The sequence below is a fragment of the Psammomys obesus genome, unplaced genomic scaffold (assembly GCF_907164565.1).
Source record: "Psammomys obesus unplaced genomic scaffold, mPsaObe1.curated_primary_1811, whole genome shotgun sequence".
In the NCBI taxonomy this organism is placed as follows: Eukaryota; Metazoa; Chordata; class Mammalia; order Rodentia; family Muridae; genus Psammomys; species Psammomys obesus.
This window is the reverse complement of record NW_026590677.1, coordinates 2,102,654-2,130,395: the sequence shown is the minus strand read 5'-3', so window position 1 is coordinate 2,130,395 and position 27,742 is coordinate 2,102,654. Positions and strand designations below refer to the sequence as shown.

General features: G+C 38.5%; 1 protein-coding gene across 5 annotated transcripts in view; it reads right to left on the bottom strand.

Moving 5' to 3' along the window:
• Diaph2 (diaphanous related formin 2) overlaps positions 1 to 27,742 on the bottom strand; it is a 970,999-nt gene that overhangs the window by 528,365 nt on the left and 414,892 nt on the right. For all 5 annotated transcript variants that reach the window (XM_055608281.1, XM_055608283.1, XM_055608282.1 and 2 more), the window contains one exon: positions 5,855 to 6,094. In XM_055608281.1, the coding sequence (XP_055464256.1) occupies positions 5,855 to 6,094 (240 nt within the window). The remainder of the gene's footprint in view (positions 1 to 5,854; positions 6,095 to 27,742) is intronic.

The following is a 27,742-nucleotide window of genomic DNA, read 5'->3' as shown; positions in this document are numbered from 1 at the left end:
CTAGATTTTCAAATTTTGTGGCATATAGGCTTTTGTAGTACAACCTAATGATTATTTGGATTTCCTCTGTGTCTGTCCTTATGTCCTCCTTTTCCTTTCTGGTTTTGTTGATTTGGATAGTTTCAATCTGCCTTTTAGTTAGTTTGGCTAAGGGTCTGTCCATCTTGTTGATTTTCTCAAAGAACCAGCTCTTGGTTTCATTGATTCTTTGAATTGCTTTCTTTGTTTCAAATTAATTGAGTTCAGCTGAGAAGTTGATTATTTCCAATTGTCTATTCCTCATGGGAGTGTCTGCTTCTTTTTTTGGAGGGGGGGGATTTTATATGTGCTGTTGAACTTTGTATGAGATGTCTCAAATTTCTTTCTGAAAACATTTAGTGCTATGAACTTTCCACTCAGGACTGCTTTCATTGTGTCCCATAAGCTGAGTAAGTTGTCTCTTCATTTTCATTGAATTTTAGGTATTCTTTAATTTTTTTTTTTATCTTCCCTAACCCAGATGTCATTAAGTAAAGAGTTGTTTGGTTTTCATGCAAGTGGAGGCTGTTTGTTATTTCTGTTGTTGTTTAGGTCTAGTTTTAGGCCCTAGTGGTCTGATAGGATACAGGGGATTATTACAATTTCTTGTATCTTTTGAGACTTGCTTTGTTTCTGACTACATGCTCAGTTTGGGGAAGGTTACATGAAGTGGTGAGAAGGTATACTTTTCTGTGTTTGGGTGAAAAGTTCTGTAGACATCTAATAAGTCCATTTGATTTAGGACCTCTATAAGTGTCATTATTTCCCTCTTTAGCCTCTGTCTAAATGATATGTCCCTTGGTGAGAGTGTAGTGTTGAAGTCTCCCACTATTAAGGTGTTGGGATCAATTTGTGGTTTAAGCTTTAATAATGTTTCATTTACAAATGCAGGTGCTTTTGTATTTGGAGCACAGATGTTCAGGATTGTGATGTCCTCCTGGTGGATTTTTCCTGTGATGAGAATGAAGTGTCCTTCCTCATCTTTTTTGATTAATTTTGTTTGATGTCTCTTTTATTAGATGGTAGGATAGCTACTCCAGTTTGTCTTCTCAGGCTGTTTGCTTGAAAAACATTTTTCCAGCCCTTTACTCTGAGGTAGTGTCTTTGTTACAGAGGTGTGTTTCTTGGATGCAACAAAATGTTGGATCCTTGTTTTGCAACCATTCTGTTAGTCTGTGACTTTTTTTTGGAGAGTTGATTCCATTGGTGTCGATAGAGAATACTGATCAATAAATGTAAGTTCCTTTTATTGTGGAGTTAGTGGTGCTAGTGTGTTTGTGTGCTTGTTTTCTTTTAATGTTTTGTTGTGAAATTATCTACATCCTGTGTTTTCTTGGGTGTAGTTGATTTCATTAGATTGGTGTTTTCCTTCTAGTATCTTCTGTAGGATTGGGTTACTGTGTTGATATTGTTTAAGTTTAGTTTTGTCATAAAATGTTTTGTTTTCTCCATCCATGTTGATTGAAAGCTTTGTTGGGTATAGTAATCTGCATCGGCATTTGTGATCTCTAACAGTCTACATGAGATCTGCCCAGGCCCTTCTGGTTTTCATAGTTTCTATTGAGAAGGTTGCCATGATTCTGAATAGTCTACCTTTATATGTCATTTGGCATTTTTCCCTTGCTGATTTTAACAGGTTTTCTTTGTTCTTTAGATGTAGTGTTTGACTGTTATGGGACCTGAGGAGTTTCTTTTCTGATCTAGTCTTTTTCGTGTTTTGGAGGCTTCTTATCTGTTTAAGGGTATCACTTTCTTAATGTTGGGAAATTTTTTTTCTATGATTTTCTTGAAAATATGTTCTGGACCTTAGAGCCTATATATTATTGCATCTATTCCTATTATTCTTAGGCTTTGTCGTTTCATGGTGTCCTTGATTTCTTGGATATTTTTGGATTTTTTTTTTTTGAGAGAGAGATACTGATTTTTTCAATTTTGTCTTCAGTGCCCAAGTTTCTTTCTTTCATATCTTTAATTCTGTTGGTGATGCTCACATCTGTGTTTTCTTCTATCTCGTCTGGTTTTTCCATCTCCAGGAGTTTCTTGTGTGTGTTTTCCTTATTGATGCTTATTCAGTTTTCAAGTCTTGCATCATTTCTTTCATCTATTTGTATTTGGATTCCTATTTGTTCATGGGGCTCCAATATGGTGGCAACCAGCGTATACAATATCTGCAGGGCAGAGGATCCAAAACTCTAAACCTGGTGAGTGGAGGGGTGGTTGAAGCCAGAACATTGGCTTTAAGAGGACAACCAATGATCCAGGATAGAAAGGGTGGAAGAGCCCCCAAGTAAGGGTATCCCTGCTTGGTGGGGGGGTGTGGTGACAGCTGCCCCAAGCATAAGCCTCCCTGTTTGGTGACTGAGAAGGCAGAGGTGGAGGTGGTATGAGCCTCCCTGCTCTGTGACTGAGACAGCTGTCCCAACTAAGGGCATCCCTTCCCAGCAGCCAAACAGCAGCTACAACTGATGGATTTCTTTTACTTTCATTTGTCCCTCTGGGCCCAAATCTGAGAGTAGTGAAAGAGGGTGGGGGGTGGGGGGTGGTTGGAAAAGGCACCTGTGCTTTCAGCATAGGCCTGCAAGTGAGTGAGCGGACCTTTAAGTTAGTGCATGTAGAGCCCCAGATCCAGGGTCTCTCTATGCTAGCAGCTAGACATCTGATCCTTCCCATCCATATCCCCACCTGCTTTCTCAATTTTGAAGGCCCTGTTCTGTGGGTCTCCCAGTGGAGTGCAGGCAAACAATTCCTGGAGCCAAGATGGTGCAACCCACACAGATCTGAGTGCTTGGAGGACATTAAGACAGGCCTGTGGGTCATTGAGGCGTTTAGGGCACCTGCACATGTGCACTGCGCCCATGAACCATGCTAGCACCCTAACTTGCACTTATATTCCACCCTTTCAGGCATCAAGACACACTGGCACCCAGTCCTCCAAGGTACACTTCCATTCACACTACAGCGCTTGTGCATGTGTGCCTATGACTTCCTCCCTTAGCTACAGCTGAAACACCAACATCGTTTCTTGAACTGGTGGTCTTTTCTTATCCTCTTGAAGAATACTCCAGACACCAGAGACAGACGGACCCAGTCTAAATTACAGACTCCAGGAATAAACAGCAAATGTTGTGGATAAGCAGATGGCTAGAGGTTAGCATAAGAACACATCCAACAAATATCAGGGCATCTTGTCTTCACCAGCAACCGCCAAAAGTCAATGGATATTTTAATTCATCAGAAACACAGGAAAATGATCTCAAATCTATGCTTATCCAGTTATTAGAGGCTAAAAAGAGGAACCAAACAAAACTCTCAAAGAAATACAGGCAAATAAAGCCAAACAAATAGAGGCACATGTACAGGAACATACAGAGGTATATATAGAGGACATGAAAAAAATAGAGAAATTTAAATTTAAAAAAGGATTTATTATTAGAAAATTTAGTTGAGAAATGGTCTCACTTTTCAAGCATAAAGAAAAAAAATAATCCAAGTAGTTTTTTTTTTCCAAGTAGTCTTGTATACATGAAATTTAACAACAATTCTAGCTAATCTTGTATTAGTGGTTAGTTAATGCCATCTTTAAAAGATTAATGTTTTAAAAGATTAATAGTTCTAAGGTAAATATTTCCATGTACTTCAGTAAATTTATGCCATTTTAAACCTTTACATTTATTCCAAATCCTTTGTATTCTGGAAAATCTTGTTATTCTTAAACATTGTAGAAATATCATGCGTATATATGATATTTCTCTTTAGTAATGACATCTATAACCACAAAAGTATTTCCCATAAGATAAAAAATGCAAATAAAGTGTGAGGTGGAATATTCTAAAACTCTTAACTTCTTTTACTTTTAGACCACTTATTACTACAGTATAGTATTTCTCCCAAGACAATTTTTATTTTATTTGAAGTTGGTAAAAATCTTTGTGGTAAATCCTTTGAGCATACCTCTAGTGATAGATGTCAGATCAGTGCTTCAGTGCTATATCCAAAAAAAAAAAAAAAACCAAAACACCAAAAAAAACCTTTTATTTGACAGGTAGATGACAGGAAGAAAGCTCTCTCTAAAATATATGACAGAAGTTAAAATCTTTCTGTGAGATTAATATAACTTTTGAACTTGTATATAAATGAATTGTTTATGCTTGCTTCAAAATAATTATTCTACACAATAAATTTGAATAAGATAAAATTAAGGCAGTTTAAAAGTAACGTATTTGTCCAAAATGAAATTTTTGCTTAAGATATTTATATAAAATGTAATGTAAAATAGATACATAATATTATAGAAATATATAGTATAAATTTACTGCATTTTATTTAATATATAACTTTTCATAATCATAAACTAAAAGTTTAAATTCACAAACTGTACATAGAGAATGCACTCAAACAAAGAGGCATCCTAGTATGGCCTATAATAAAAAGAACAGTTCCATAATAGACTTTCCCTATGAATACAGATGTAATTATTCTTATATATTAGAAGTAGTGCCTTATTCTACATGGTGTTATCTAATGAACTGATGTGTTCCCCATTACTACAAGAAGAAGTAATAAAAACTATTCTTGACAAAATCTGTCATTTATAAATTATCTAGTCTATTTTGTTATCTTTTTTTCATGAAACTCCAAGAAGTTTCTCAGGAGTAAAGAGATAGTCATAATCACATTATATATATATATATATATATATATATATATATATATATATATATATATAGTCTATGCATGTTATCTCTACTATTTATAAGTGTTACATTTGTCATAATCAAATAGTTTTTCATACATTTTAAAATGATACTTTGTGGATTTGTAACTTGTATAGGTTAATTCATGAGTAATAAAGAAGTCCATACTCGTTTGAGATTCTTGTTAAAATATATGTCTGGGAACAGAGATATTTTCTGAACTGATACTCCAACCAAGGACCATTCATGGAAATAACCCAGAACCCCTGCACAAATGTAGCCCATAGCACCTCGGTGTCCTAGTGAGTTTCCTAAATATGGGAACAGGGACTGTCTCTGACATGAACTCATGTGGCCTGCTCTTTGATCACCCCTCCCTGAGGGCAGAGCAGCCTTACAGTCCACAGAGGAAGACAATGCAGCCAGTCTTGATGAGACAAGATAGAATATGATCAGATGGAAGGGAAGGAGGACCTCCACTATCAGTGGACTGGGGAAGGGACATAGGTGGAAAAGAGGGAGGGCAGGATTGGGAGGGGATGAGGGAAGGGGCTACAGTTGGGATTAAAGTTAATAAATTATAATTAATAAAAAATAAATTTAAAAAATAAATGTATAGAAGTAGCCAAACCTCTGCAGTGTTTTCAGATCTAAAAGAAGAATAAGCAGTCAAAGCATGGGAAGATGTCAAAGAATAGTACTTCACTACAGATACATTTTTATCTCAGGCTTCCTCAAAGGCCTTCACCTGTTCAGTTGTCTGTAAAGAATAATTCTTGTCACCTTTCCTCATATAACTTAGCTCTTCAAAAACTTTTCCAGAGACATAAAATAAGTAAAAAGAGGGTGAAATATTAGGTTAACTTATTTTATATTGAGAAATTATGTATGGTCTATAATCACCAGTATGATTTAATCAGAAAGATATCATAATCTTTGATATTCAAAGACTTCATAATCTTTGAATTTTACTCCAATAAGATTTGCAAATGTTTATTTTACTCAAGACATAGTTTACATGCTATCAACCTCACTTCTACTTTATATAATTTGGAATTGATAAATTATTTCCATTTAGATAATTTCACTCACATACACAGAAAATTACTGTTATAAATTAATACTATAAAACGATATCTTACCTTACAAAGAAAGTTGATCTTAAAACCCAAAGACTGGGCATTCCTTGAACCTGAGTTCATGTAGTTTCCAACCAGAAGAACCAGCTCTAAAAGTCTGTTAAAGCTTTCACTCTTTTTCAGTTCTTCACATGCAAGAGTTACTGCTATTATGCTTGGTTTGATGTTGTTTACATGTTCATCAAAGGTGAGCTTGAAAAGGATGCTTGTGAGACGAGGCCGTAACATTTTCACTGTGCTCATCTGCAAAATAAGGGATCTCTGAGACCATTTACCTAACATGACTTTCATCTCTTTATTGGAGACAATTTCATGGACAATATTACATGTTCACACTTATAGCCAATTCTTTCTGATATTTAAGATATACAGGTTTTGCTTGTTTTATGTTTTCCATGGAAAATTTATGTAATGTTTTAAAAATTGGAAACAGTCAGATTTGTTAAACAAGAAAGAGCATCATGATTATAAACTAAATCAAATACAGCTAGTAGTGAACAGTATCAATATGTAAAACCTTTGGTCATACACAGCATGCAAATGGACAAAATTGTCCCTGAGATGAAGCAGAAAAACTTATATGCATGAAATTGGGTTGTTAAGTGTATAATTCACCATAGACAAAGGATGTACACATTGGTCAGAAATGTGACTTTTCCTAACAAACTATCTTCCAGGACCATTGTAATCACAATATTAGGACTAATAATTAAACATTTTTGAACTTATGATTTGCTTCCTGGTCTACTGTTTTCTGGATGGCCTTTGTCATATACACCCAACATGACAAACTTATGTGCCTTGCCATGCCTTCTCCTTCAATGATGGACTGAAATCTGAAAACATAAGCTAATATAAACATTGCCTCCCTTAAATCAGTTCTGTCAGATATTTTGTCAAATTGATACTTTCAAAAGTTACACATGAATTATTGAGTAAACTATAATAGCTATAACCATGAAGCAACCAACTTGTCTGGTTCTACTTTGACATTAACTTACCTACTAAGCATGGACATTTGCCTTATGTGAACTTTCAAATTCTATAAATTCTATATTTTCATATTTTTTCCAGGCAGATATATAAAAGAAAGGAGAAAATACTGTACTGCTATAGTATTTACACAACTCTCATCATTTTGGAGTATTTTCTTTAAAGTAAACAAATTGTCATCATGTTCCTTCAGTACTCCCCTGATAAGTACAAAGCATACTACCTATTTTAAGAAGCTTACATATATCTGGAAAAACATAAAACATGCATGTGAAAACTATAGTTGGTAATAAAACAGACACAATTCTAAATAGAGAAAGAAAATTTAAGTTCTAGAGAAGTTTTCTGGAAGAAAAAACTTTAAACATACTACTCCAATGTTTAGTAAAGGCTTCACAATAGAGAAAATAAATACACTTATATTTGAGTGTTTTTACATACATGTAAATGAAAAACACAAAAATAGACTTAAGGAAATGATAGAGAGAAGTTATGTGAAGAGGATTTATAGGTTAGACAGAGGTGATATTTATATCACAGATGAGTTGTATAAGAAAACATGCGGGGAATGTGTTGGCAATCAGCATGCACTATTTCTGAAAGGCAGAGGATTTGTAATTCCGAAATTGTTGAGTGGAGGGGCAACTAAAATTGGAAAATCAACATTGTGGCTCCATGAAGGAGGGGGAATACCACAGGAGCAGAGAACTTTTTGATTCATATCAGACACGGACTTCTCTGTGACCGGAGAGGGACCTTCTTTGGTCCACCCTCTCCCACAGAGGAGTTGAGCCACAGGGCCAATGGCACAAATCTGTCTGCCTGAGAACCGAGATAGCAGAGGCGGGAATACTAGCACCTCAGCCTCAGAAGCCAGCATCACCCATCCCAAGCACGAGATCCACCTTATAATCCTGACTGGGTCCCACGCCTGCGAGCAGCCAGCCTTATCAACTCCACAGAGCTTGACTGTATGAGCCACTCAGTCCCTCAGTGGCTGTGCAGCCAAAAAAGTCCAGCGGACCTGCAAAACTGCGCAGGTGCACGAAACACCAAGCCATAGCACATAGACTTTCGGGGAGGCACATAGACACCCCAGTTCTACAACTGCAACTAGATTCCCAGGTACAGGGGCTGCAACACCACTGAGCTGTCTGAGAGCAATTTGGCTCATCAGGTACAAACCTGCCAGTAGAGAAAAGGAGGAATACCTGTGCATTTCGATTCAACCTGCTAAAGGGTGGGTAAGTGAGCCTCCACATGCCTGCAGAGTCCCAGATCCAGAGTGCTTCTAAGCTAGCAGCCAGACATCAGAAATCTCCCACCCACACATCCACTATGGAAAACAGAGGGTTTCTTTGTACAAGGAAACCCTGGCTCTGTGGAGCTACCAGCAGAGTTTAGGCAAATAACTCCTGGAACTCAGTTAGAGAAAATTACCAGTAGCCTGACGGCCACTGATATACTCAGAGAATTTGTGCACGTGATCATCACCAGAGCATGCAGTAACTTCAATGCCTGTGACCCCTTCTATGCCTGCAAGGCACCCCTCCCAAAAACTTTAGGCCTCTACATTCTCTAGCACCTGTCCCTCAAGGCAAACACACACACACACACACACACACACACACACGCATTCTCATTTGTCCTTCTGTGCCCACGGATTTCCTCCCACAGGTACAGCTGAAGCTCCAACTCACATGCTGAAACCATTAGACCTCTCTCATCTCCCTAAAGAATTCTCAAGAAGCCAGAGACAGATGGTACCAATCTGAAATGCAGAACCCAAGAACAAACAGTGAAGGTTACAGATAAGCAAATGGCCAGAGGTAGGCAAATGAACACACCCAACAAAAATCAGGAAATCATGGCTTCACCAGCAACTGGTGAATACTCCAATTCATCACATACACAGGAAAAGGACCTTAAAGATATGCTTATCCAGTTATTAGAGTTACATAAAGAGGAAACAAACAAATCTATCAAAGAATTGGCCACCCAGGTGGAAGCAAAGAAAGAAGAACTGAACAAAATTCTCAGAGAAACACAAGCAAATATAGCCAAACAAATAGATGGACAAGTAGAGGAAAAATTAGTGGCATACAGAGAAGAAACAAACAAAAAATAGAAGCCATCATACAGAGAAAGGAAGCCCCATACTAACAGACAAAAGAAATGACGCAAGGCATAAAAATACAATTAGAATCAATAAAGAAAACACAAACAGAGAACCCTGGAGCTGGAGAACTTAGAGAAAAGATCAGGAACTACAAAAGTAAGCATCACAAACAGAATACAAGAGATGGAAGGGAGAATCTCTGCTGTTGAAGTTACACTGGCAGAAATTGATAATTCTCTCAAAGGAAAAGTAAAATCAGATAAGTCCCAAACACAAAGCATCCAAGAAATCAAGGATGCCATGAAAAGGCGAAATCTGAGATGATAAGAATTGATGAAAAAGAAGATTCCAGTCGCCAAGGTCCAAAAAATATCTTCAAGAAAATCATAGAAGAAAATTTCCCCAACTTTAAGAAAGTGATGTCCATAAACATCAAAGAGTCCTACAGAACACCAAACTGACTAGACCAGAAAAGAAACACATCACATCACATCATTGTCATAAAACTAAATGTACAGAACAAAGAAAAGATATTAAAAGCAGCAAGGGAAAAAAAGCCAAGTAACATATGAAGGTAGACTTTTCAGAATCACGCCGGACTTCTCATCACAAACTATAAAAGCCAGAAGGGCCTGGGCAGAGGTCATGCAGAGACCAAAGATGCCAACCCAGACTACTATACCCAGCAAAGCTTTCAATCAACATAGATGGAGAAAAAAAAATATTCCATGATAAAACTAAATTTAACCATATTCTACAAAGCAAACCAGCCCTACAGAAGATACGAGAAGGAAAATTCCAATCCAACAAAAAAAAAAAAAAAAAAAAAACTATACCCAAGAAAAAATAGGATACTGATAATTTACCTACTAAAATTAAAAGAAAACAAGCAATGAATCAGAGTAAGATATCAGAGTAAGATCACCAACTCCACAATAAAAAGAATTAACGTTCATTGGTCAGTATTATCTATCAATATCAGTGGACTCAACTCTCCAATAAAAAGACACAGACTAACAGAATGGATGCAGAAACACGATCCAGCAGTCTCTGCATCCAAGAAATGCATCTCTGCAACAAAGATAAACACTACCTCAGAGTAAAGGGCTGGAAAAAATTTTTAAAGCAAATGGAACCAGAAAACAAGTTGAGGTAGCTATCCTAATATCTAATAAAATAGATTTTCAACCAAAATTAATAAAAAAAATGAATAGGGACACTACATTCTCATCAAAGGAAAAATCCACCAAGAGGACATCACAATTCTGAAAACTATGCCCCAAATACAAGAGCGCCTACATTCATAAATGAAACATTATTAAAACGTAAATCACACATCGATCCCAACACATTAATAGTGGGAGATTTCAACACCCCACTTTCACCAAGGGACAGATCATATACACAGAAACCAAATAGAGAAATAAAGGCACTTACAAATGTCCTAAATCAAATGGACCTAATGGATGTCTACAGAGCTTTTCACCCAAACACAAAAGATTATACATTCTTTTCAGCACTTCATGGAACCTTCTCTAAAATAGAGAATAATGTTGGTCACAAAGCAAGCCTCAACAGAAACAAGAAGATTGAAATAATCCCCTGTATTCTATCAGACCACCATGGACTAAGGCTGGACCACAACAACAACACAAATAGTATATAGAAACTGAATAACTTACTCAGACAATTAGGAATAACGCTTCCACAAGACCCAGCTATACCACTGCTAGGTATATACCCAAAATTTGCTCAAGTACACAACAAGGACATTTGCTCAACCATGTTTGTAGCAGCTTTATTTGTAATAGCCAGAACCTGGAAACAACCCAGATGTCCATCAACACAGGAATGGATACAGAAATTGTGGTATTTTTACACAATGGAATACTACTCAGCAATCAAAAATGAGGAAATCATGAAATTTGCAGGCAAGTGGTGGGATCTAGAAAAGATCATTCTGAGTGAAGTATCCCAGAAGGAGAAAGACAAACATGGTATATACTCGCTTATATAGACCTACAAGATATAATAAACATAATGAAGTCTGTACAACTAAAGGAGATAAACAAGAAAGCAGACACGAGGTAAGATGATTAATCCTCACTTAGAAAAACAAATGAGATGTGCATTGGACATATGACAGGAGTCTACCGCAGAAGGCATCTGAAAGATCCTACCAAGCAGTGTTTCAAAACAGATACTAAGACTCATAACCAAACCTTCGGCAGAAGGGGAGTTAGTATGACAGGGAAAGGATAGGAGCCCCACAAGGACCAGAGAACTCCTCCAGCTGATAAAAATTCAGTAAAGTGGCTGGATACAAAATTAACTCAAAAAAATCAGAAGCCCTCCTATATAACAAAGACAAAAAGGCCAATAAAGAAATCAGGGAAACAACATACTTCACAATAGCCACCAATAATATAAAATACCTTGGGATGACTTTAACCAAGCAGGTAAAAGACCAGTTTGAAAAAAAAAAAAAAACCCTCAAGTTTCTGAAGAAAGAAATTGAAGAAGATATCAGATGATGGAAAGATCACCTATGCTCATGGATCTGTAGGATTAACATAGTGAAAATGGCCATTCTGCCAAAAACAATCTACAGATTCAATGCAATTCCCATAAAAATACCAATACAATTCTTACAGACTTTGAAAGAAAAATTCTTAATTTCATATGGAGAAAGAAAAAATCCAGTATTTCCAAAACGGTCCTGTATAACAACAGATCATCATGAGGTATCTCCATCCCTGATCTTAAGCTGTACTACAGAGCAATAGTAATAAAATTGGCATGGTATGAGGATAGAAGCAGAAAGGTGGATCAATGGAACCGAATAAAAAACCCAGAAAAAAAAAAAAACACTTTTGAATACTTGATTTTCGACAATGAAGCCAAAACCACTCAATGGAGAAAAGACATCATCTTCAACAAATGGTGCTGGTCCAACTGGATGACTACATGCAGAAAAATGAAAATAGATCCTTATTTTTCACCCTGCACAAAACTAAAGTACAAGTGGATCAAAGACCTCAACACAAAACCAGGTACACTAAATTGGTTAGACAAAAAAGTGAGGAAGAGCCTGGAACTCATAAGCACAGGAGAAAACCTTCTGAAGAGAACAACAACAGCACAGGCTCTAAGATCAACAATAAATAAATGGGACCTCATGAAACTGAAAAGCTTCTGTAAAGCAAAAGACATAGTCATCAGAACAAAACAACAGCCTACAGACTGGGAAAGGATCTTCACCAACCCTATATATGACAGAGGGCTGATATCCAGAATATGTAAAGAACTAAAGAAATTAAAGAGCAATAAATCAAGCAATCCAATTAAAATGGGGTATAGAGCTAAACAGAGAATTCTCTGTAGAGGAATACAGAATGGCAGAGAAACATTGAAAGATATGCTCAACATCCATAGTCATCAGAGAGATGCAAATCAAAATGACCCTGAGATTTCAAATTACACCCATCACAATGGCAAAGGTTAAAAACTCAAGTGACAACACATGCTGGAGAGGTTGTGGAGAATTGGGAACCCTCTTCCACTTTTGGTGAGAATGTAATCTTGTACAACCACTTTGGAAATCAATCTGGCACTTTCTTAGACAATTAGGAATAGTGCTTCCTCAAGATCCTGCTATACCACTCCTAGTCATATATCCAAAAGATGTTCAAATACACAACAAGGACATTTGTTCAACCATATTTGTAGCAGCTTTATTTGTAATAGCCAGAACCTGGAAACAACCCAGATGTCCATCAACGGAGGAATGGATATAGAAATTTTGGCATATTTACACAATGGAATACTACTCAGCAATTAAAAACAAGGAAGTCATTCAATTTGTAGGCAACTAGTGGGATCTAGAAAAGATCATCCTGGGTGAGGTATCCCAGAATTAGAGAGACATACTCTGAAATTATTCACTTATATAGACCTATAAAAGATAGGATAAACATACTAAAGTGTTTGCATCTAAAGAAGGTAAACAACAAAGAGGACCTAGGGTAAGATGATCTATCTCACTTAGGAAGACAAAGGGGATGGACAGGAAAAATAGGAGAAAAACAAGTAACAGGTTAGAAGCCTACCACAGAAGGCCTCTGAAAGATTCTACCTAGCAGTGTATCAAATCAGATGCAGTGACTCATAACCAAACCTTCAGCAGAGTGCAGGGAATCATATGATAAAAAGGGGAGTTAATATCACCTAGAGAAGACAGGAGCTCCACAAGGACAAAATATATGAGGGCACAGGGGCCCTCTATGAGATTGTTCCTCTCTCCGAGGACCATGTATGGATGTAACCTAGAACCCCTATTCAGATATAGCCCATGGTAGCTCAGTAACCAAGTGGGTTTCCCTAGTAATGGGAAAAAGAACTATTTCTGATATGGCTCCTTTACCCCCACCCTCAAGGGAGGAACAGTCTAGCTAGGCCACAGAGGAGGACATGACAGCCAGTCCTGAAGATATCTGATAAGCTAGGGTCATATGGAAGGGGAGCAGGACCTCCCCTATCAGTGGACTTGGAAGGAGGCAGGGAGGAAATGAGGGATGGATGGTGGGATTGGGAGGGAATGAGGTAGGGGGCTACGGCTGGGATACAAAGTAAATAACCTGTGATAAATATAAAAAATTAAAATTAATTATAATAATAAAAAAGAAAACATGCACTTGGTTCATTTAAAGTATATGAAACCCTGAAGCTAATCACATCAAATCTATCTCCACACATACACAAGTCCCTCTGTGTATACAGGTGTAGAATATCAAGTTCCTATATGTATTTTTTCTGTCACAATTTGTCTCTCTGTGTCTATCTCTCCACATCCTTCCTTCTACCAGCTTACTCAAAACTGGCCCATTACTAAGGGGAACAGTGTCTGTCTCTGGCATGAACTCAGTGGCTTACTCTTTGATCACCTCCCCCTGAGAGGGGACCAGCCTTGCAAGGCCATTGAAGAGGACAATGCAGCCAGTCCTGATGACACCTGATGGGCTAGGGGAGAAAGAGGTACTTTTGCACAAAGGTAGATGGTACAGTTTATCACAATAGGGAAGGCATGGTAGTAGGAACATTAAGGTGGTTGATCACATTGTATTTACAGTGGGAATAAGAAAGAAAATAATGCTAGTGTTGATCTGTGTTTCTCCCTTTTTTTTTTAAATTTTATTCGCCATTGTACCCTAGCTAAATGGATGAGGCCATCTACATTCAGACTTGTCAGCTCCTAGTTTTCATCTCTGTTCTCCATTGGGATGGGTGGATATCCTAAAGGTGCCATTGGTCCAATATCAACAAGGAATGTAAACTATCCTGATACATGGGCTTTCAGTCTTGTTTAAGTAATAACACGTACATGGAATTATATTTTATTCTGTCTTGACCTACAAGCTCAAAGTATGAATTTGATTTTGATCACTTCTTAATATTGCCTACAACAGAAATAATATAGCCAACATGTACATTTTAGTAAGAATAGTTATAGAAATAACAGTAGTTAACATTTATTGAGGATTTTCTGTCAGACATTTTTCTGTTTGAGTGATTCTCAAAAACACCATAAGAGAAGTCTGCTATCATTACACTGTAACTAAGAATGTGTGATGGTTTAAATGAGAAATATCTCCACAGGCTCAGGCATTTAACATTGGTCCCCCATTGGTAATGTTGTTTGGGTAGATTTTTAAAGTGCGCTTTGCTGAAATAAGAACATCACTGGTGGCAGACTTTATATGATTATAGTCTCTCCTTGTTTCCTTTTTATTCTCTCTACTTCATGATTGTGGGTGAGTATATGTACTCTAAGCTTTCTGTTATTGCCTCCACCTAACATCATGGACTTTTATCCTTATAGAGCCATAAGTCAAATTAAACTCATTCTTCCTATAAGTTGCTTTTATTCATGACATTTTTTTAAAACAACATAAAAGTAACTAACATATCATTAAACTAAAGTGCCCCTTAAGCATTACTGGAAGCTGGAACTCTGACTGATTAGATGATAATTGGTAGGGAAACCATCAATAAGGTATGAAAATGCTCCAAAAAATATGTAACGATGTATAAGTTTGGTAATAGAAATAAAAATGAAAAGATGAATGAATGAGACAGAACAAAGAAAGTACTTGGTAACTTAACAAGCTATGGACAAAGAAAGCTAAAAAATAGTTCCAACGATTTAGTTTTCTTATTCCAGCAAAGTTAGCATTAATGACAGCATAAAGAAAAGCTGATTGTGACTCTCAAGATAGGCAGCTCAGTCCCTAAGTGGGTTCCCTAGTAAGGGGAGCAGGGGCTCTCTCTCACATAGACTCAGTGGCCAGCTCTTTGATCACTTCCCCCTGGGTGCCAGGACACAGAGGAAGACTCTGCAGGCAGTCCAGATGAGACCTGATAGACTAGGGTCAGATAGTAGTGGAGAAGGACTTCCCCTATCAGTGGGCTAGGGAAGTGACATAGAGAGAGAGAGGGGAGGAAAGGTGGGACTGGGAGGAAATGATGGAAGAGGCTACACCTGGGGTACAAAGTGAATAAATTGTAATAAATAATAATTTAAAAAAATTAAAAAATAAAGAGAAGCTGAAGAAAGTACTCAGCAGTTAGAAGAATTTAGAGTTCTTGTAAAAGACCCAAGTTCCATTCTAAGTACTCACACTGAATGGCTAACAAAATCTATAACTCTAGTTTCAGGGTACCCGTTGTTTCTGTTATACACTCATGTGCAACTGCACAAACACAGCCAAACCCATACATATAGTTAAAAATAAAATAACATTAGAAGTTGAAGTAGGCATTGATATGGTATTGGTTACTGTTCGCCTGTTCATTTTGTTTCAGAGGTTGTGGGGAGATGAATGTGATCCTTCAGATCTCCTGTGATGAGTAAGCTATTCAATGACTGAAATGACAGCAGAGGCAGATAGGGTACAGTTTAGCAACAATGTCAGTGAAACATAATTTTCTCTGCGAAAATTGCCTAATTATCAGATCTTCATTTTCCAATTCTGAAAATCCAGGAAAATTACTATGATTTTTTTCTAAGTTGTAGGAAAATAGAACGAAAGACACTAGTTGCAATTATGAACATATTAACATATATCCTGTTACTCTAATTTTTTTTTATTATCATTGAAGGGAATATGGTTGGCAATTTTCTAGTGTGCCAATTCTGCACATTTTCATCAACAAAGACATTAGCTTCTGCTTATTAAGATTCACAATATTGGAATAATTTTCAAATTGGACATACAATACTATACAGCAGTAATATTTTCTCACATTTTAACATGTCCTTTACTGACCACATTTACATTAAACTCTCTCTATGTATATATATATATATATATGCATGTTTATATATATTATATTTTATTATGTAACTTATATACTATTTAAATACCCTAACTGATTTATCTAAAGGCTCTAAATCCTCTCATTGATGATAAAAAATGTTACCTTTATGACTATGGAGTAATACAACATAACAATAGTATTTGGTCAAGTTTTAAAATAGAATTGAATTTGATAATTATATGAATAGATGCCATGGGAGAGGAAAAAACTGAAAAGAAGAGAACGGGCAAAGAGTTAAATATTGTACCTTGATAAGCACCTAGTACAGAATTTTTTGTGCTTTTTTATTGATGGATTGATAATGTACATAGGTGTTTTGCCTGCATATATATCTGTATAAGAGTATCATATGCCCTAGAATTGGAATTACAGGCAATTATGAACTGCCAGGTGGGTGCTGGGAATTGAACCAGGGTCTTTTTTTTTTAAATCTTTTATTTTTTTTAATTAATTACACTTTATTCATTTTGTATCCCCCCATGAGCCCCTCCCTCCTCCCCTGCCGATCCCACCCTCCCTCCTTTTTCTGCATGCATGCCACTCCCCAAGTCCACTGATTGGGGAGGTCCTCTTCTCCTTCTTTCTGATCTTAGTCTATCAGTTCTCATCAAAAGTGGCTGCATTGTCCTCTACTGTGGCCTGGTAAGGTTGCTCCCCCCTCAGGGGGAAGTGATCAACGAGCAGGCCAATCAGATTATGTCAGAGGCAGTCCCTCTTCCCATTACTATGGAACCCACTTGGACACTGAACTGCCATGGGCTACACCTGTGCAGGGGTTCCAGGTCATCTCCACAAATAGTCCTTGGTTGGAGTATGAGTCTCTGGGAAGTTTCCTGTGTTCAAATTTTCTGGTTCTGTTGCTCTGCTTGTGGAGTTCCCGTTCCCTCCAGCTCTTACTATTTCCCACTTCTTACATAAAATTCCATTCACTCTGCCCATCAGTTGGCCATCAGGCTCAGCATCTGCTTTGACAGTCTATACTGCAGAAGCTTTCAGAGGCCCTCTGTGGCAGGTTTCAAGGTTGTTTCCTGTTTTCTTCTGGCTTTCAGAGGCCCTCTGTAGCGGGTTCCGAGGTTGTTTCCTATTTTCGTTTTCTTCTGATGTACATCCTCTTTGCCTTTCAGGATGGGGATTGAACATTTTAGTTAGGGTCCTCTCTTTTGCTTAGTTTGTTTAGATGTACAGCTTTTAGTGGGTTTATTCTGTATTGTATGTTTATATGAGTGACTATATACCGTGAGTGTCTTTTTGCTTCTGGGTCAACTCACTCAGGATGATCCTTTCCAGATCCCACCATTTACCTGCAAATTTCATGATTTCCTTATTTTTCATTGCTGAGTAATACTCCATTGTATAGATGTACCACAGTTTCTGCATCCATTCTTCAGTTGAGGGGCATCTGGGTTGTTTCCAGCTTCTGGCTATTACAAATAAAGCTGCTACAAACATGGTTGAACAAATGTCCTTGTTGTGTACTTGCGCCTCTTTTGGGTATATGCCTAGGAGTGGTATGGCTGGATCTTGAGGAAGCGCTATTCCTAGTTGTCTGAGAAAGCGACAGATTGATTTCCAGAGTGGTTGTACCAGTTTACATTCCCACCAGCAGTGGAGAAGGGTTCCCCTTTGAACCAGGGTCTTTGGAAGAGCAGCCAGTGCTCTGAACTACTGATCCATCTCTCCAACCCTTACTACAGGGTTTTGAATATATTAGATACTTAAATATTTCCTGATTTATGTAAGCACTCCTTAGATGTGAATTTCCAGATATTTTCAGGATATATAGACAGATTGTATATTGAACAAAGCTAAGATTTTATGATAATTTATTTTCTCCCCAATAATGATACAACTTATGATGTCAAACATAAAATGCAGTGGAATTATTTTTGTTGAATTGCTAGTATTAGCTGTTAATATGCCATTAGTCAGACTGACAAATGAAGACATTGTAAACTACAGCAGAGTCTTAAATGCCCTTTGATTTAGCAAAATTTTCTTTATTCATTCACCACATATGCCAACATTCGATACATGTCAGGTGATGAAAAATGATAGCTGATCAAAAGCAAATGAATATATCCATGTGCACAAACAGGAACCACCAGTACATTAAGAAGATGCACAGAAGATAAAAGCTAAGATTGGTGGTGCAGGCCTAAAATTCCAGTGAATGTGAGGTAGAAATAGAAGGATTAGAAGTTCAAGGTCACCCTCAGATACAAAACAAGTTCATTTCTAGCTTTGGCTACATGAGAGTCTATCTGGAATACACATATAAATACAAAGAATACACAACAGGGATGGTTTGAAGAAGGCTAAAAGATCGTATATAACACTATTTGACACTAGTTGGTTAATCAAAGCAATACTATCCAGACCCAATATAATATTTTAAGATTAAGATTCAGGTTCAAGGGAAATCTTTTTTTTTTTCTGATTGCCAGAAGAAAGGGAGAATCAAGTATCTATATTTCCCATGATTATGTTGTTAGTTGCCAAGGAAGATATATGAACTTCTGAGTTTTACATCAGGGAAACCAAACTCCAGTTGTGTCAATTCACAGTTATGTGACCAAGTGCAAAGTTTGCTAATGTTTCTATTTTAATTTCTTCACCAGCAAAATGCATTTGTCACATTATTTATGCATGTTTAGAAGGACATGAATAAGATATTGTATAGAATATGTCTGTTGTTCAACTGATACCAGTTAAACAGGAAAACAAAAGCTGCTGCTACCTTTACCTTCTGTATTTACCCTTAGAAATTCTTAATGATGTTAGTTTTGTGCACGGTGATGAATATGGATCTATTTGTATTTTTCTACATGTTGACATCCAGTTAGACCAAACCATTTGTTGAAGATCCTATCTTTTTTCTATTGTATGATTTTGGCCTCTTTGTCAAAAATCAAATATTGATAGGTGTGTGGGTTTATTTCTGGGTCTTCTCTTTGATTCCATTGATCCACCAGACTTTTCTATGCCAGTGCCACATAGTTTTTATTAATGTTGCTCTATAGTATAGCTTCAGATCAGGGATGGACATAACTCCAGAAGATCTGTTATTGTATAGGGTTGTTTCAGCAATTCTGTTTTTTGTTTGTTTTGTTTTTCCATATGAAGTTGAGAATTGTGTTAGTATTTTGATGGGGATTGCATTGAATCTGTAGATTGCTTTTGGTAGGATAGCCATTTTCATTATCAAGGCCTCAACATAAAATCAGACACAGTAAACCTGTTAAAAGAAAAAGTGGTGAAAAGCCTTGATTTGGCACAGGAAACAGCTTCCTGAACAGAACACCAAAGGCACAGGCTCTAAGATCAACAATCAATAAATAGGACCTCAAGAAACTGAAAAGTTTTTGTAAAGCAAAGGACACTGTCATCAGAACAAAACGACACCCTACAGATTGGAAAAGGATCGTCACCAACCCTATATATGACAGAGTGCTAATACTTAGAATATAAAAAGAATTTGAGAAGTTAAACACCAATAAACCAAGCAATCCACCTAAAAAATGAGGTACAGAGCTACACAGAGAATTCTCAAAAAAGAATATCAAATGACAGAGAAAATCTTAAGGAAATGATCAATGTCCTTAGTCACCAGGGAGAGACAAATCAAAACAACCCAGATATTTCACCTTACACCCATCATAATTCAGAATGGCTAAGATCAGAAACTCAAGTGACGAAACATGCTGGAGACGATGTAGAGAAAGGGAAACCCTCCTCCATTGCTGGTGGAATGTAAACTTGTACAACCACTTTGGAAATCATGCTGGCACTTTCTCAGAAATTTAGGAATAGTGCTACCTCAAGATCCAGCTATCCCACTCCTAGGCATATATCCAAAAGATGCTCAAGTACACAACAAGGACATTTGCTCAACCAGAATCTTGAAACAACACAGATGTCCCTCGATGGAGGAAAGGATTCAGAATTTGTGGTACATTTACACAATAGAATACTACTCAGCAATTAAAAACAAGGAAATGATGAATTTGCAAGCAAATGGTGAGAACTAGAAAATATGATCTTGAGTGAGGTAACCCAGAAACAGAAAGACACATATGGTATATACTCACTCACAAATGAGTATTTTCACATAATATAAGATAAACATACTAAAATCAATACACCTAAAGAAGCTAAACAAGGAAAACCCCATGGAAGATGCTCAATCCTCATTCAGAAGGACAAAAGCAATAGACATCAGAAGCAGGAAAAGAGCGGGAACAGGATAGGAACCTACCACAGTTGACCTCTGAAAGACTCTACTGATTGAAGTATCTAAAAAGAGGCTGAGACTCATAGCTAAACTTCAGACAGAGTGCAGGGAATCTTAGGAAAAAAAGGGTAGATAGAAAGACCTGGAGTGGACAGGAGTTAGAAAAGAGACTAACAGAGCCATAAAAAAACAAGCCCAGCGGTCTCTAAAGAGAACTAACCAAGGACAATTGCAGGGAGGAGACCTAAAACCCCAGCTCAAATGTATCCCATAAATTCTGTCTCCAAGTGGGGTTCTCAAGTAAGGAGAGCAGAGATTTTCTCTGGCAAGAGCTCAGTAGCAGGTTCTCTGATTACCTCCCCCTGGGGGGTGGGTGCATCTTGCCAGTCCACAGAGGCAGTCAATGCAACTAGTCCTGATGAGACCTGAAAGGGTAGGTTCAAATAGAAGGGGAGGAAGACCTCCCTTATCAGTAGATTAGGGGAAAGGCATAGGAAGAGAAGAGGGGAGAGAAGGCAGGATTGAGAAGAGAGGAGGGAGGGGGCTGCAGTCAGGATACAAATTAAATAAATTGTAATAAATGATAATAATAAGAATAAAAAAGAAATTCTTAATGAGAAAGATACATGATCATTGACATGTTTTGTAAACAGGAGGAAAAGTCTTTTTGAATACACAATTAATCAATGTGTGTCTGTGGTAGTCACAATTTGAAGAGTGTGGCCACTGGGTAGAGTGAAAATATCATGCTGTATTTATTTTTCATTCATAATAAACATTTACTATTATTTATTATTATACATATTATAACTGGAAATATATTCTTTTTTAATTAATTACTGTTTATGTATGCACTTTGCAAAGCAATTATAGCCACATCCCTCCTCTCCTTCCTGTCCCAACCATCCCTATGTCTTCCCTTGTCCCACTTCCTTACATCTGAGAAAAGGGGAGCACCCCTACCATCCCATCCCAGCACATCATGTTACAGCAGTGTTAATCACATCTTCTTCCCCTGTGGCCTGGTGTGGCAGCAATGCCAAGAAGAAATGATCGAAATGTATTCTTTAACAAGAACACCAAAAAAAATCAGAAGGCTATAGAGGAAGTGAAGACATTTGCTGATATCTCTAACCATCAATTACTAATGTTCAGAAAACATCAAAAGGATTGTTTCAGTCTTAAATGTGAACTTTTAAAGTCAGACCAATATGTATTGGTAGACAAAAGATGAACTGTCATCAGAAAGTTTTGCTGTTTAAAAGAATTACATGGAAAATCATGCTTAGCCAAAATAGGAAGCACTGACATAGATCCCCAGTTATATATACAACTCTTAAACAGTTCATGCCTTATAAAGGCACTGGAGTGTTTTTAAATGACGTAAATAAACAAAGCAGAAACTCTGCTAGAATGTATGTTTGGTGTGTGTTGTGGTCCCTCACAGCATTTTATTTGACTGGCATACTTCATTTTATAATTCATTCCTTGAAGTGCTGTGGGATGCTGACTGGGGCATTCCTAATATGTAAAGAATTTTCTTTTGTGTGTGTTGAAAGTTACTTGTCTATCAAATCACATCAAACAGCTCTCATTTCTTCAGCTGATCTGCGCTATATTAAAAAAAAAAGTGCACTGATAGCTTTAGTGAGAGGACTACAAATGGGTCATTTCCTCACAGTTTCTTTATATAATTTGAATTGTATATACTTCATAACTACAAAGCTGGTCAATATAGATCTAATACTCAAATACCATAAGAATGTACAGAAAAAGGTAAGAAACATCATTGCAAAAAATCATGTATGAATGAGAAGAAGGGCATGCAACCTTTAGGGTAGTTACATCACCTTTTATTAATGTCCATTTTATGTGAATAAAACTGAAAATGTATACCCTTGAAAATAGCAGAATTTGTCCCAGTTATTACACAGATATCAGGAGGTACTCATTAGGAGGCATTATCCATTGAATTTATAAAATGTTTATTATTATTTTATGACAGTAAAGAGAATGAATTCATTCATATTCAAGGATTATTTTTTAGGTTGACAGTAATATTTAGAGGCAATGACTGATAAATTCTGTCTTGAATTATAGAGATGAATCAGATACATTTGGGATCCTCTATTAAATGAATAATTTTCTTATCTTTTAATACACAATAACTTATTCAAATTTTTACTGTTTTACTCCCTACACTAAATCTAGTACCTGAGCAAAACAATCAATACAAGAAATCCTGCTATATGGAGAAAAAAAAGGAAAGGTTTGCACTTTAGCTGCCAGGAGAGGTTAGAGCCTTAGTTAATCTATGAATTGAATATTTAAATTATAGACTGTTGAAAACTGACTCTAAATCAGAAAAATAATGATACTTATAAGGACTATTTCTCCAAAGATAACAATATGTGGAAATTTTGCATTGAGAACCATCTACTTGTTTTTTTTATTGCTTCTTCTTTTTTTAAATTTTTTATTAATTACACTTTATTCATTTTGTATCCCCCCATAAGCCCCTCCCTCCTCCCCTCCCGATCCCACCCTCCCTCCCCTTTCTGCATGCTTGCCACTCCACAAGTCCACTGATAGGGGAGGTTCTCCTCTCCTTTCTGATCTTAGTCTATCAGTTCTCATCAAAAGTGGTTGCATTGTCCTCTACTGTGGCCTGGTAAGGCTGCTCCCCCCTCAGGGGGAAGTTATCAAAGAGCAGGCCAATCAGATTATGTCAGAGGAAGTCCCTCTTCCCATTACTATGTAACCCACTTGGACACTAAACTGCCATGAGCTACATCTGTGCAGGGGTTCTAGGTTATCTCCATGAATAGTCCTTGGTTGGAGTATGAGTCTCTGGGAAGTTCCCTGTGTTCAAATTTTCTTGTTCTGTTGCTCTCCTTGTGGAGACCCTGTCCTCTCCAGCTCTTACTATTTCCCACTTCTTACCTAGAATTCCATTCACTCTACCCAACTGTTGCTCATCAGGCTCAGCATCTGCTTTGATAGTCTGCAGGGCAGAGGCTTTCAAAGAAGCCCTCTGTGGTAGGTTCCTTGTTTGTTTCCTGTTTTCTTCTTCTGGATTTCAGAAGCCCTCTGTAGAAGGTTCCTAGGTTGTTTCCTGGTTTCTTCTTCTTCTGATGTCCATCCTCTTTGCCTTTCAGGATGGGGATTGACCGTTTTAGTTAGGGTCCTCTCTCTTGCTTAGTTTCTTTAGATGCACAGATTTTAGTGGGTTTGTCCTATGTTGTATGTCTATATGAGTGAGTATATACCGTGTGTGTCTTTTTGCTTCTGGGATAACTCACTCAGGATGATCCTTTCCAGGTCCCACCATTTACCTGCAAATTTCATGATTTCTTTATTTTTCATTGCTGAGTAATATTCCATTGTATAGATGTACCACAGTTTCTGCATCCATTCTTCAGTTGAGGGGCATCTGGGTTGTTTCCATCTTCTGGCTATTACAAATAAAGCTGCTACAAACATGGTTGAGCAAATGTCCTTTTTGTGTACTTGAGCCTCTTTTGCATATATGCCTAGGAGTGGTATGGCTGGATCTTGAGGAAGCGCTAGTTGTCTGAGAAAGCACCAGATTGATTTCCAGAGTGGTTGTACAAGTTTACATTCCCACCAGCAGTGGAGGAAGGTTCCCCTTTCTCCACAACCTCTCCAGCATGTGTTGTCACTTGAGTTTTTGATCTTGGCCATTCTCATGGGTATAAGGTGAAATCTCAGGGTTGTTTTGATTTGCATTTCCCTAATGGCTAATGAGGTTGAGCATTTCTTTAAGTGCTTCTCTGCCATTCGATATTCCTCCACAGAGAATTCTCTGTTTAGCTCTGTTCCCCATTTTTTAAGGGATTACTTGGTTTGCTGCTTTTCAGCTTCTTTAGTTCTTTATATATACTGATCTTAAGTTGTACTATAGAGCAACAGTTTTAAAATCTGCATGGTACTGGCATAGAAACAGAATGGTGGATCAATGGAACCGAACAGAGGACCCAGAAATAAACCCACACACTTATGGACACCTGGTCTTTGACAAAGATGCCAAATCCATACAATGGAAAAACGATAGCTTCTTCAACAAATGGTGCTGGTCCAACTGGATATCTACATGTAGAAAAATAAAAATAGATCCATACTTATCACCCTGCTCAAAACTGAAGTCCAAGTGGATCAAAGATCTCAACATAAAACCAGACACATTAAATTGGCTAGAAAAAAAAGTGGGGAATACCCTAGAACTCATTGGTACAGGAGAACACTTCCTGAACAGAACACCAATAGCACAGGCTCTAAGAGCAACAATCAATAAATGGGACCTCATGAAACTGAGAAGCTTATGCAAAGCAAACGACACTGTCATCAAAACAAAGCGACTGCCTACAGATTGGGAAAGAATCTTCACCAACCCTTTATCTGACAGAGGACACACATCTACTTGTTTTTAACATGGAACGGAACACGATAACAATGTCTGCCCCCAAAGACATTGTAAACTCAGAAGACTCACACTGGGAAGTTCAATAAGAATTTCAAAACATCCTCATCAAAACACCTACATGAGGTCACAAATAACTGTTACTGTGGAGATTTGCTAGTCTATTAGAAAATTAGAGACATATGGAAAAAGTAAGATGGTGAATTTTTTTAATGAGCATATATTTTTATTTTTATTAATTACAGTTTATTCATTTTGTATACCAGCTCTAGTCCCCTCCCCCACTGCCTCCCAATCCCACACTCCCTTCACCTTCTTCTCTTATGTCTCTCCCCCAGTCCAATGATAGGGGAGGTCTTCCTCCCCTTCAAGATGGTTACAATTAGATATTTTAAAATTTAATGAAAAGTAATCAATTGCAAAATTGATTGAAAATTGTTGACCTCCTCTGAGCATGGGGGCCAAGATGGCGGCACCGGCAGAACACCCTGTCTGAGAAGCGGGACAACACACTCCGTGCAGCGACCAGGAGACTGAACTCTGGGCCCTAAAACAACAGCGATCAATCGTGTTTCCCAGGTGAGGGGAGGCTCCCACAGCATGGGAATCGGTCGGGTACACTCTCGGCTGCCCAGCCAGAATCCCAAAGAGAACCCGGCTAACGCAGGCTTTGGGTCTCCGGGCTGGTGCCGCAAGCCTGCTAGTCCCTATCAGTTTCCCAGGCTGATTGGTGGCAACGAGGGTGCCTGAGGCTGAGAGTCCCAGTTGCAAAAAAAAACCCACGGGGAAGGAAAGTTGCTAGACTGATCACGGGTCACCCAGTCTTTCCCTGGAAGGTCTCGCTGACCACCGGTACCTGCCACCATCACAACTGAGCTCCTGCCACGGGCGGATAGCAGCTGCGCGCCCAGCTCAAAATCCCTATTCCCTCTTTTGAGGAGGCATGAGGCATCCAGCAGAATCTGCCACAGACCACTTTGTCTGTACCCCAACCCGAGATCGGGGCTGAGAAAACCCAATCCTTTCGGGCACTCCCCCAAATGCCGCCATAACCCTGCCGCAGTGGAGTGGAAGGATAAAGAGGCACACAGCGGCTTCACAGTGCTGGAACTCCAGTGTTGCCAGCTGCTCCTAGCAAACAAACTACAGCTCGGGATCTGGGACTGTGGTCATTCTACACATCCTGAGATTCTCCTGGGTCCAGGGCAATAAGGTCTAGCAGCAAGTTCTATCACCGGCGCCCCCCCCCCGACCCCTGGCAGAGAAACGCTGGCTCAGGGCTCAGGATCCGGCTAAGAACCCCCAACCCCTGCTGGCACTCCCCTGAGAGCACCTCCATAAGCTTGCCCAAGCAGAGGAGAAGGTCAGAGGGGAAGGACAGAGAGGCAGCCTGCCAAGGACACAGCACCCTCTCTCCAGCTCACCCAGCATCCCCTAGCAGAGAAACCCAAGCTCTGGATCTGAGGACACTCAACCCTACCGGGTACTCTCTTGGGATCAGCAAACATAGATTCTACTGCTAGGCTGCTTCTGGCAGAGAAATCTGGGCCCGGGATCTGGGATTGAGTACACTCATCCTAACACTTTCCTGCGCCACCCAGAGACCAGTCAACATATCCCCTCCTGGCAGAGGGAAAGGACAAAGAGGCACCACACAGGAAAGGTGGACACCGAGTCCTGCGGCCACAGTGTCACAGAGCTGACTGTTAGCCTACACGTGCACTTCCGCAGCAGGACCAAATCAGAGAGTAGTGAGCAAGGGGAACTCCTATGCATTCCAACTGGTCCTGCAAGAGAGTGAGTGGGCCTTCTAGGGAGAGATTGCTCCAGACCCAGGGCCTCTCCACAGAAGCAACCAGACGAGTTCCCTGCCACCCACACCCCTAATGTGGGCATCATAGGGATTCTTGGGATAGCGACCCCAACATTGAAGCTTCTGCCTTGAGGGTCCTCGAGGGTAATCCAGGAAAACAATCCCTGGATCTCAGTCAGAACTGCATAATAGTGGCTTGCAGGCCACTGCAATAGTCAGAGAATCTGCGCATGCACACTGAGCCCGCTAAAAGTCCACGTGAATAGCACCAGTGTCACATTCCTTACTTAGGCAAAACTGAAAACACAGTGCACACCCCCAAAGCAGTGAACCTCTCTCATCTTCCTGAAAAAACAGTCCAGAAAACAGAAAGAGAGGATCATAGCCCAAACTACAATCTCGAGAAACAACCAGTGAGGATTATAAATAACCAGATGGCTAGAGGCAGACGTAAAAACACTCCCAACAAAAATCAGGACATAATGACCTCACCAGCAACCCCACAAAATAATGGACACTTCAATTCACTAGATATACAAGAAAACGACCTCAAAACTATGTTTCTCCAGCTATTAGAGGCCCGTAAAGATGAAATGAACAAAGCCCTCAGAGAAATAACCAAAGAAATCGAGACTAACCAAGAGGAAACAAATTGTGTTCTCAGAGAAATGACCACGAAAATTTTGGCAAACAGAGAAGAAATGCACAAAGCTCTCAAAGAAATGTCCACACAAATGAAGGCAAATAAAGAAGAAATAAACAAAGCTCTCATAGAAATACAGGCAATTATACCCAAAGAAGTAGAGGCACAATTAGTGATACATAAAGAGGAAACGGACAAAAAAATAGAAGCTATCATTGAAAAGCTGGAGTCCACATTCAAACAGATGAAGGAAATGGTGCAAGACATGAAAACA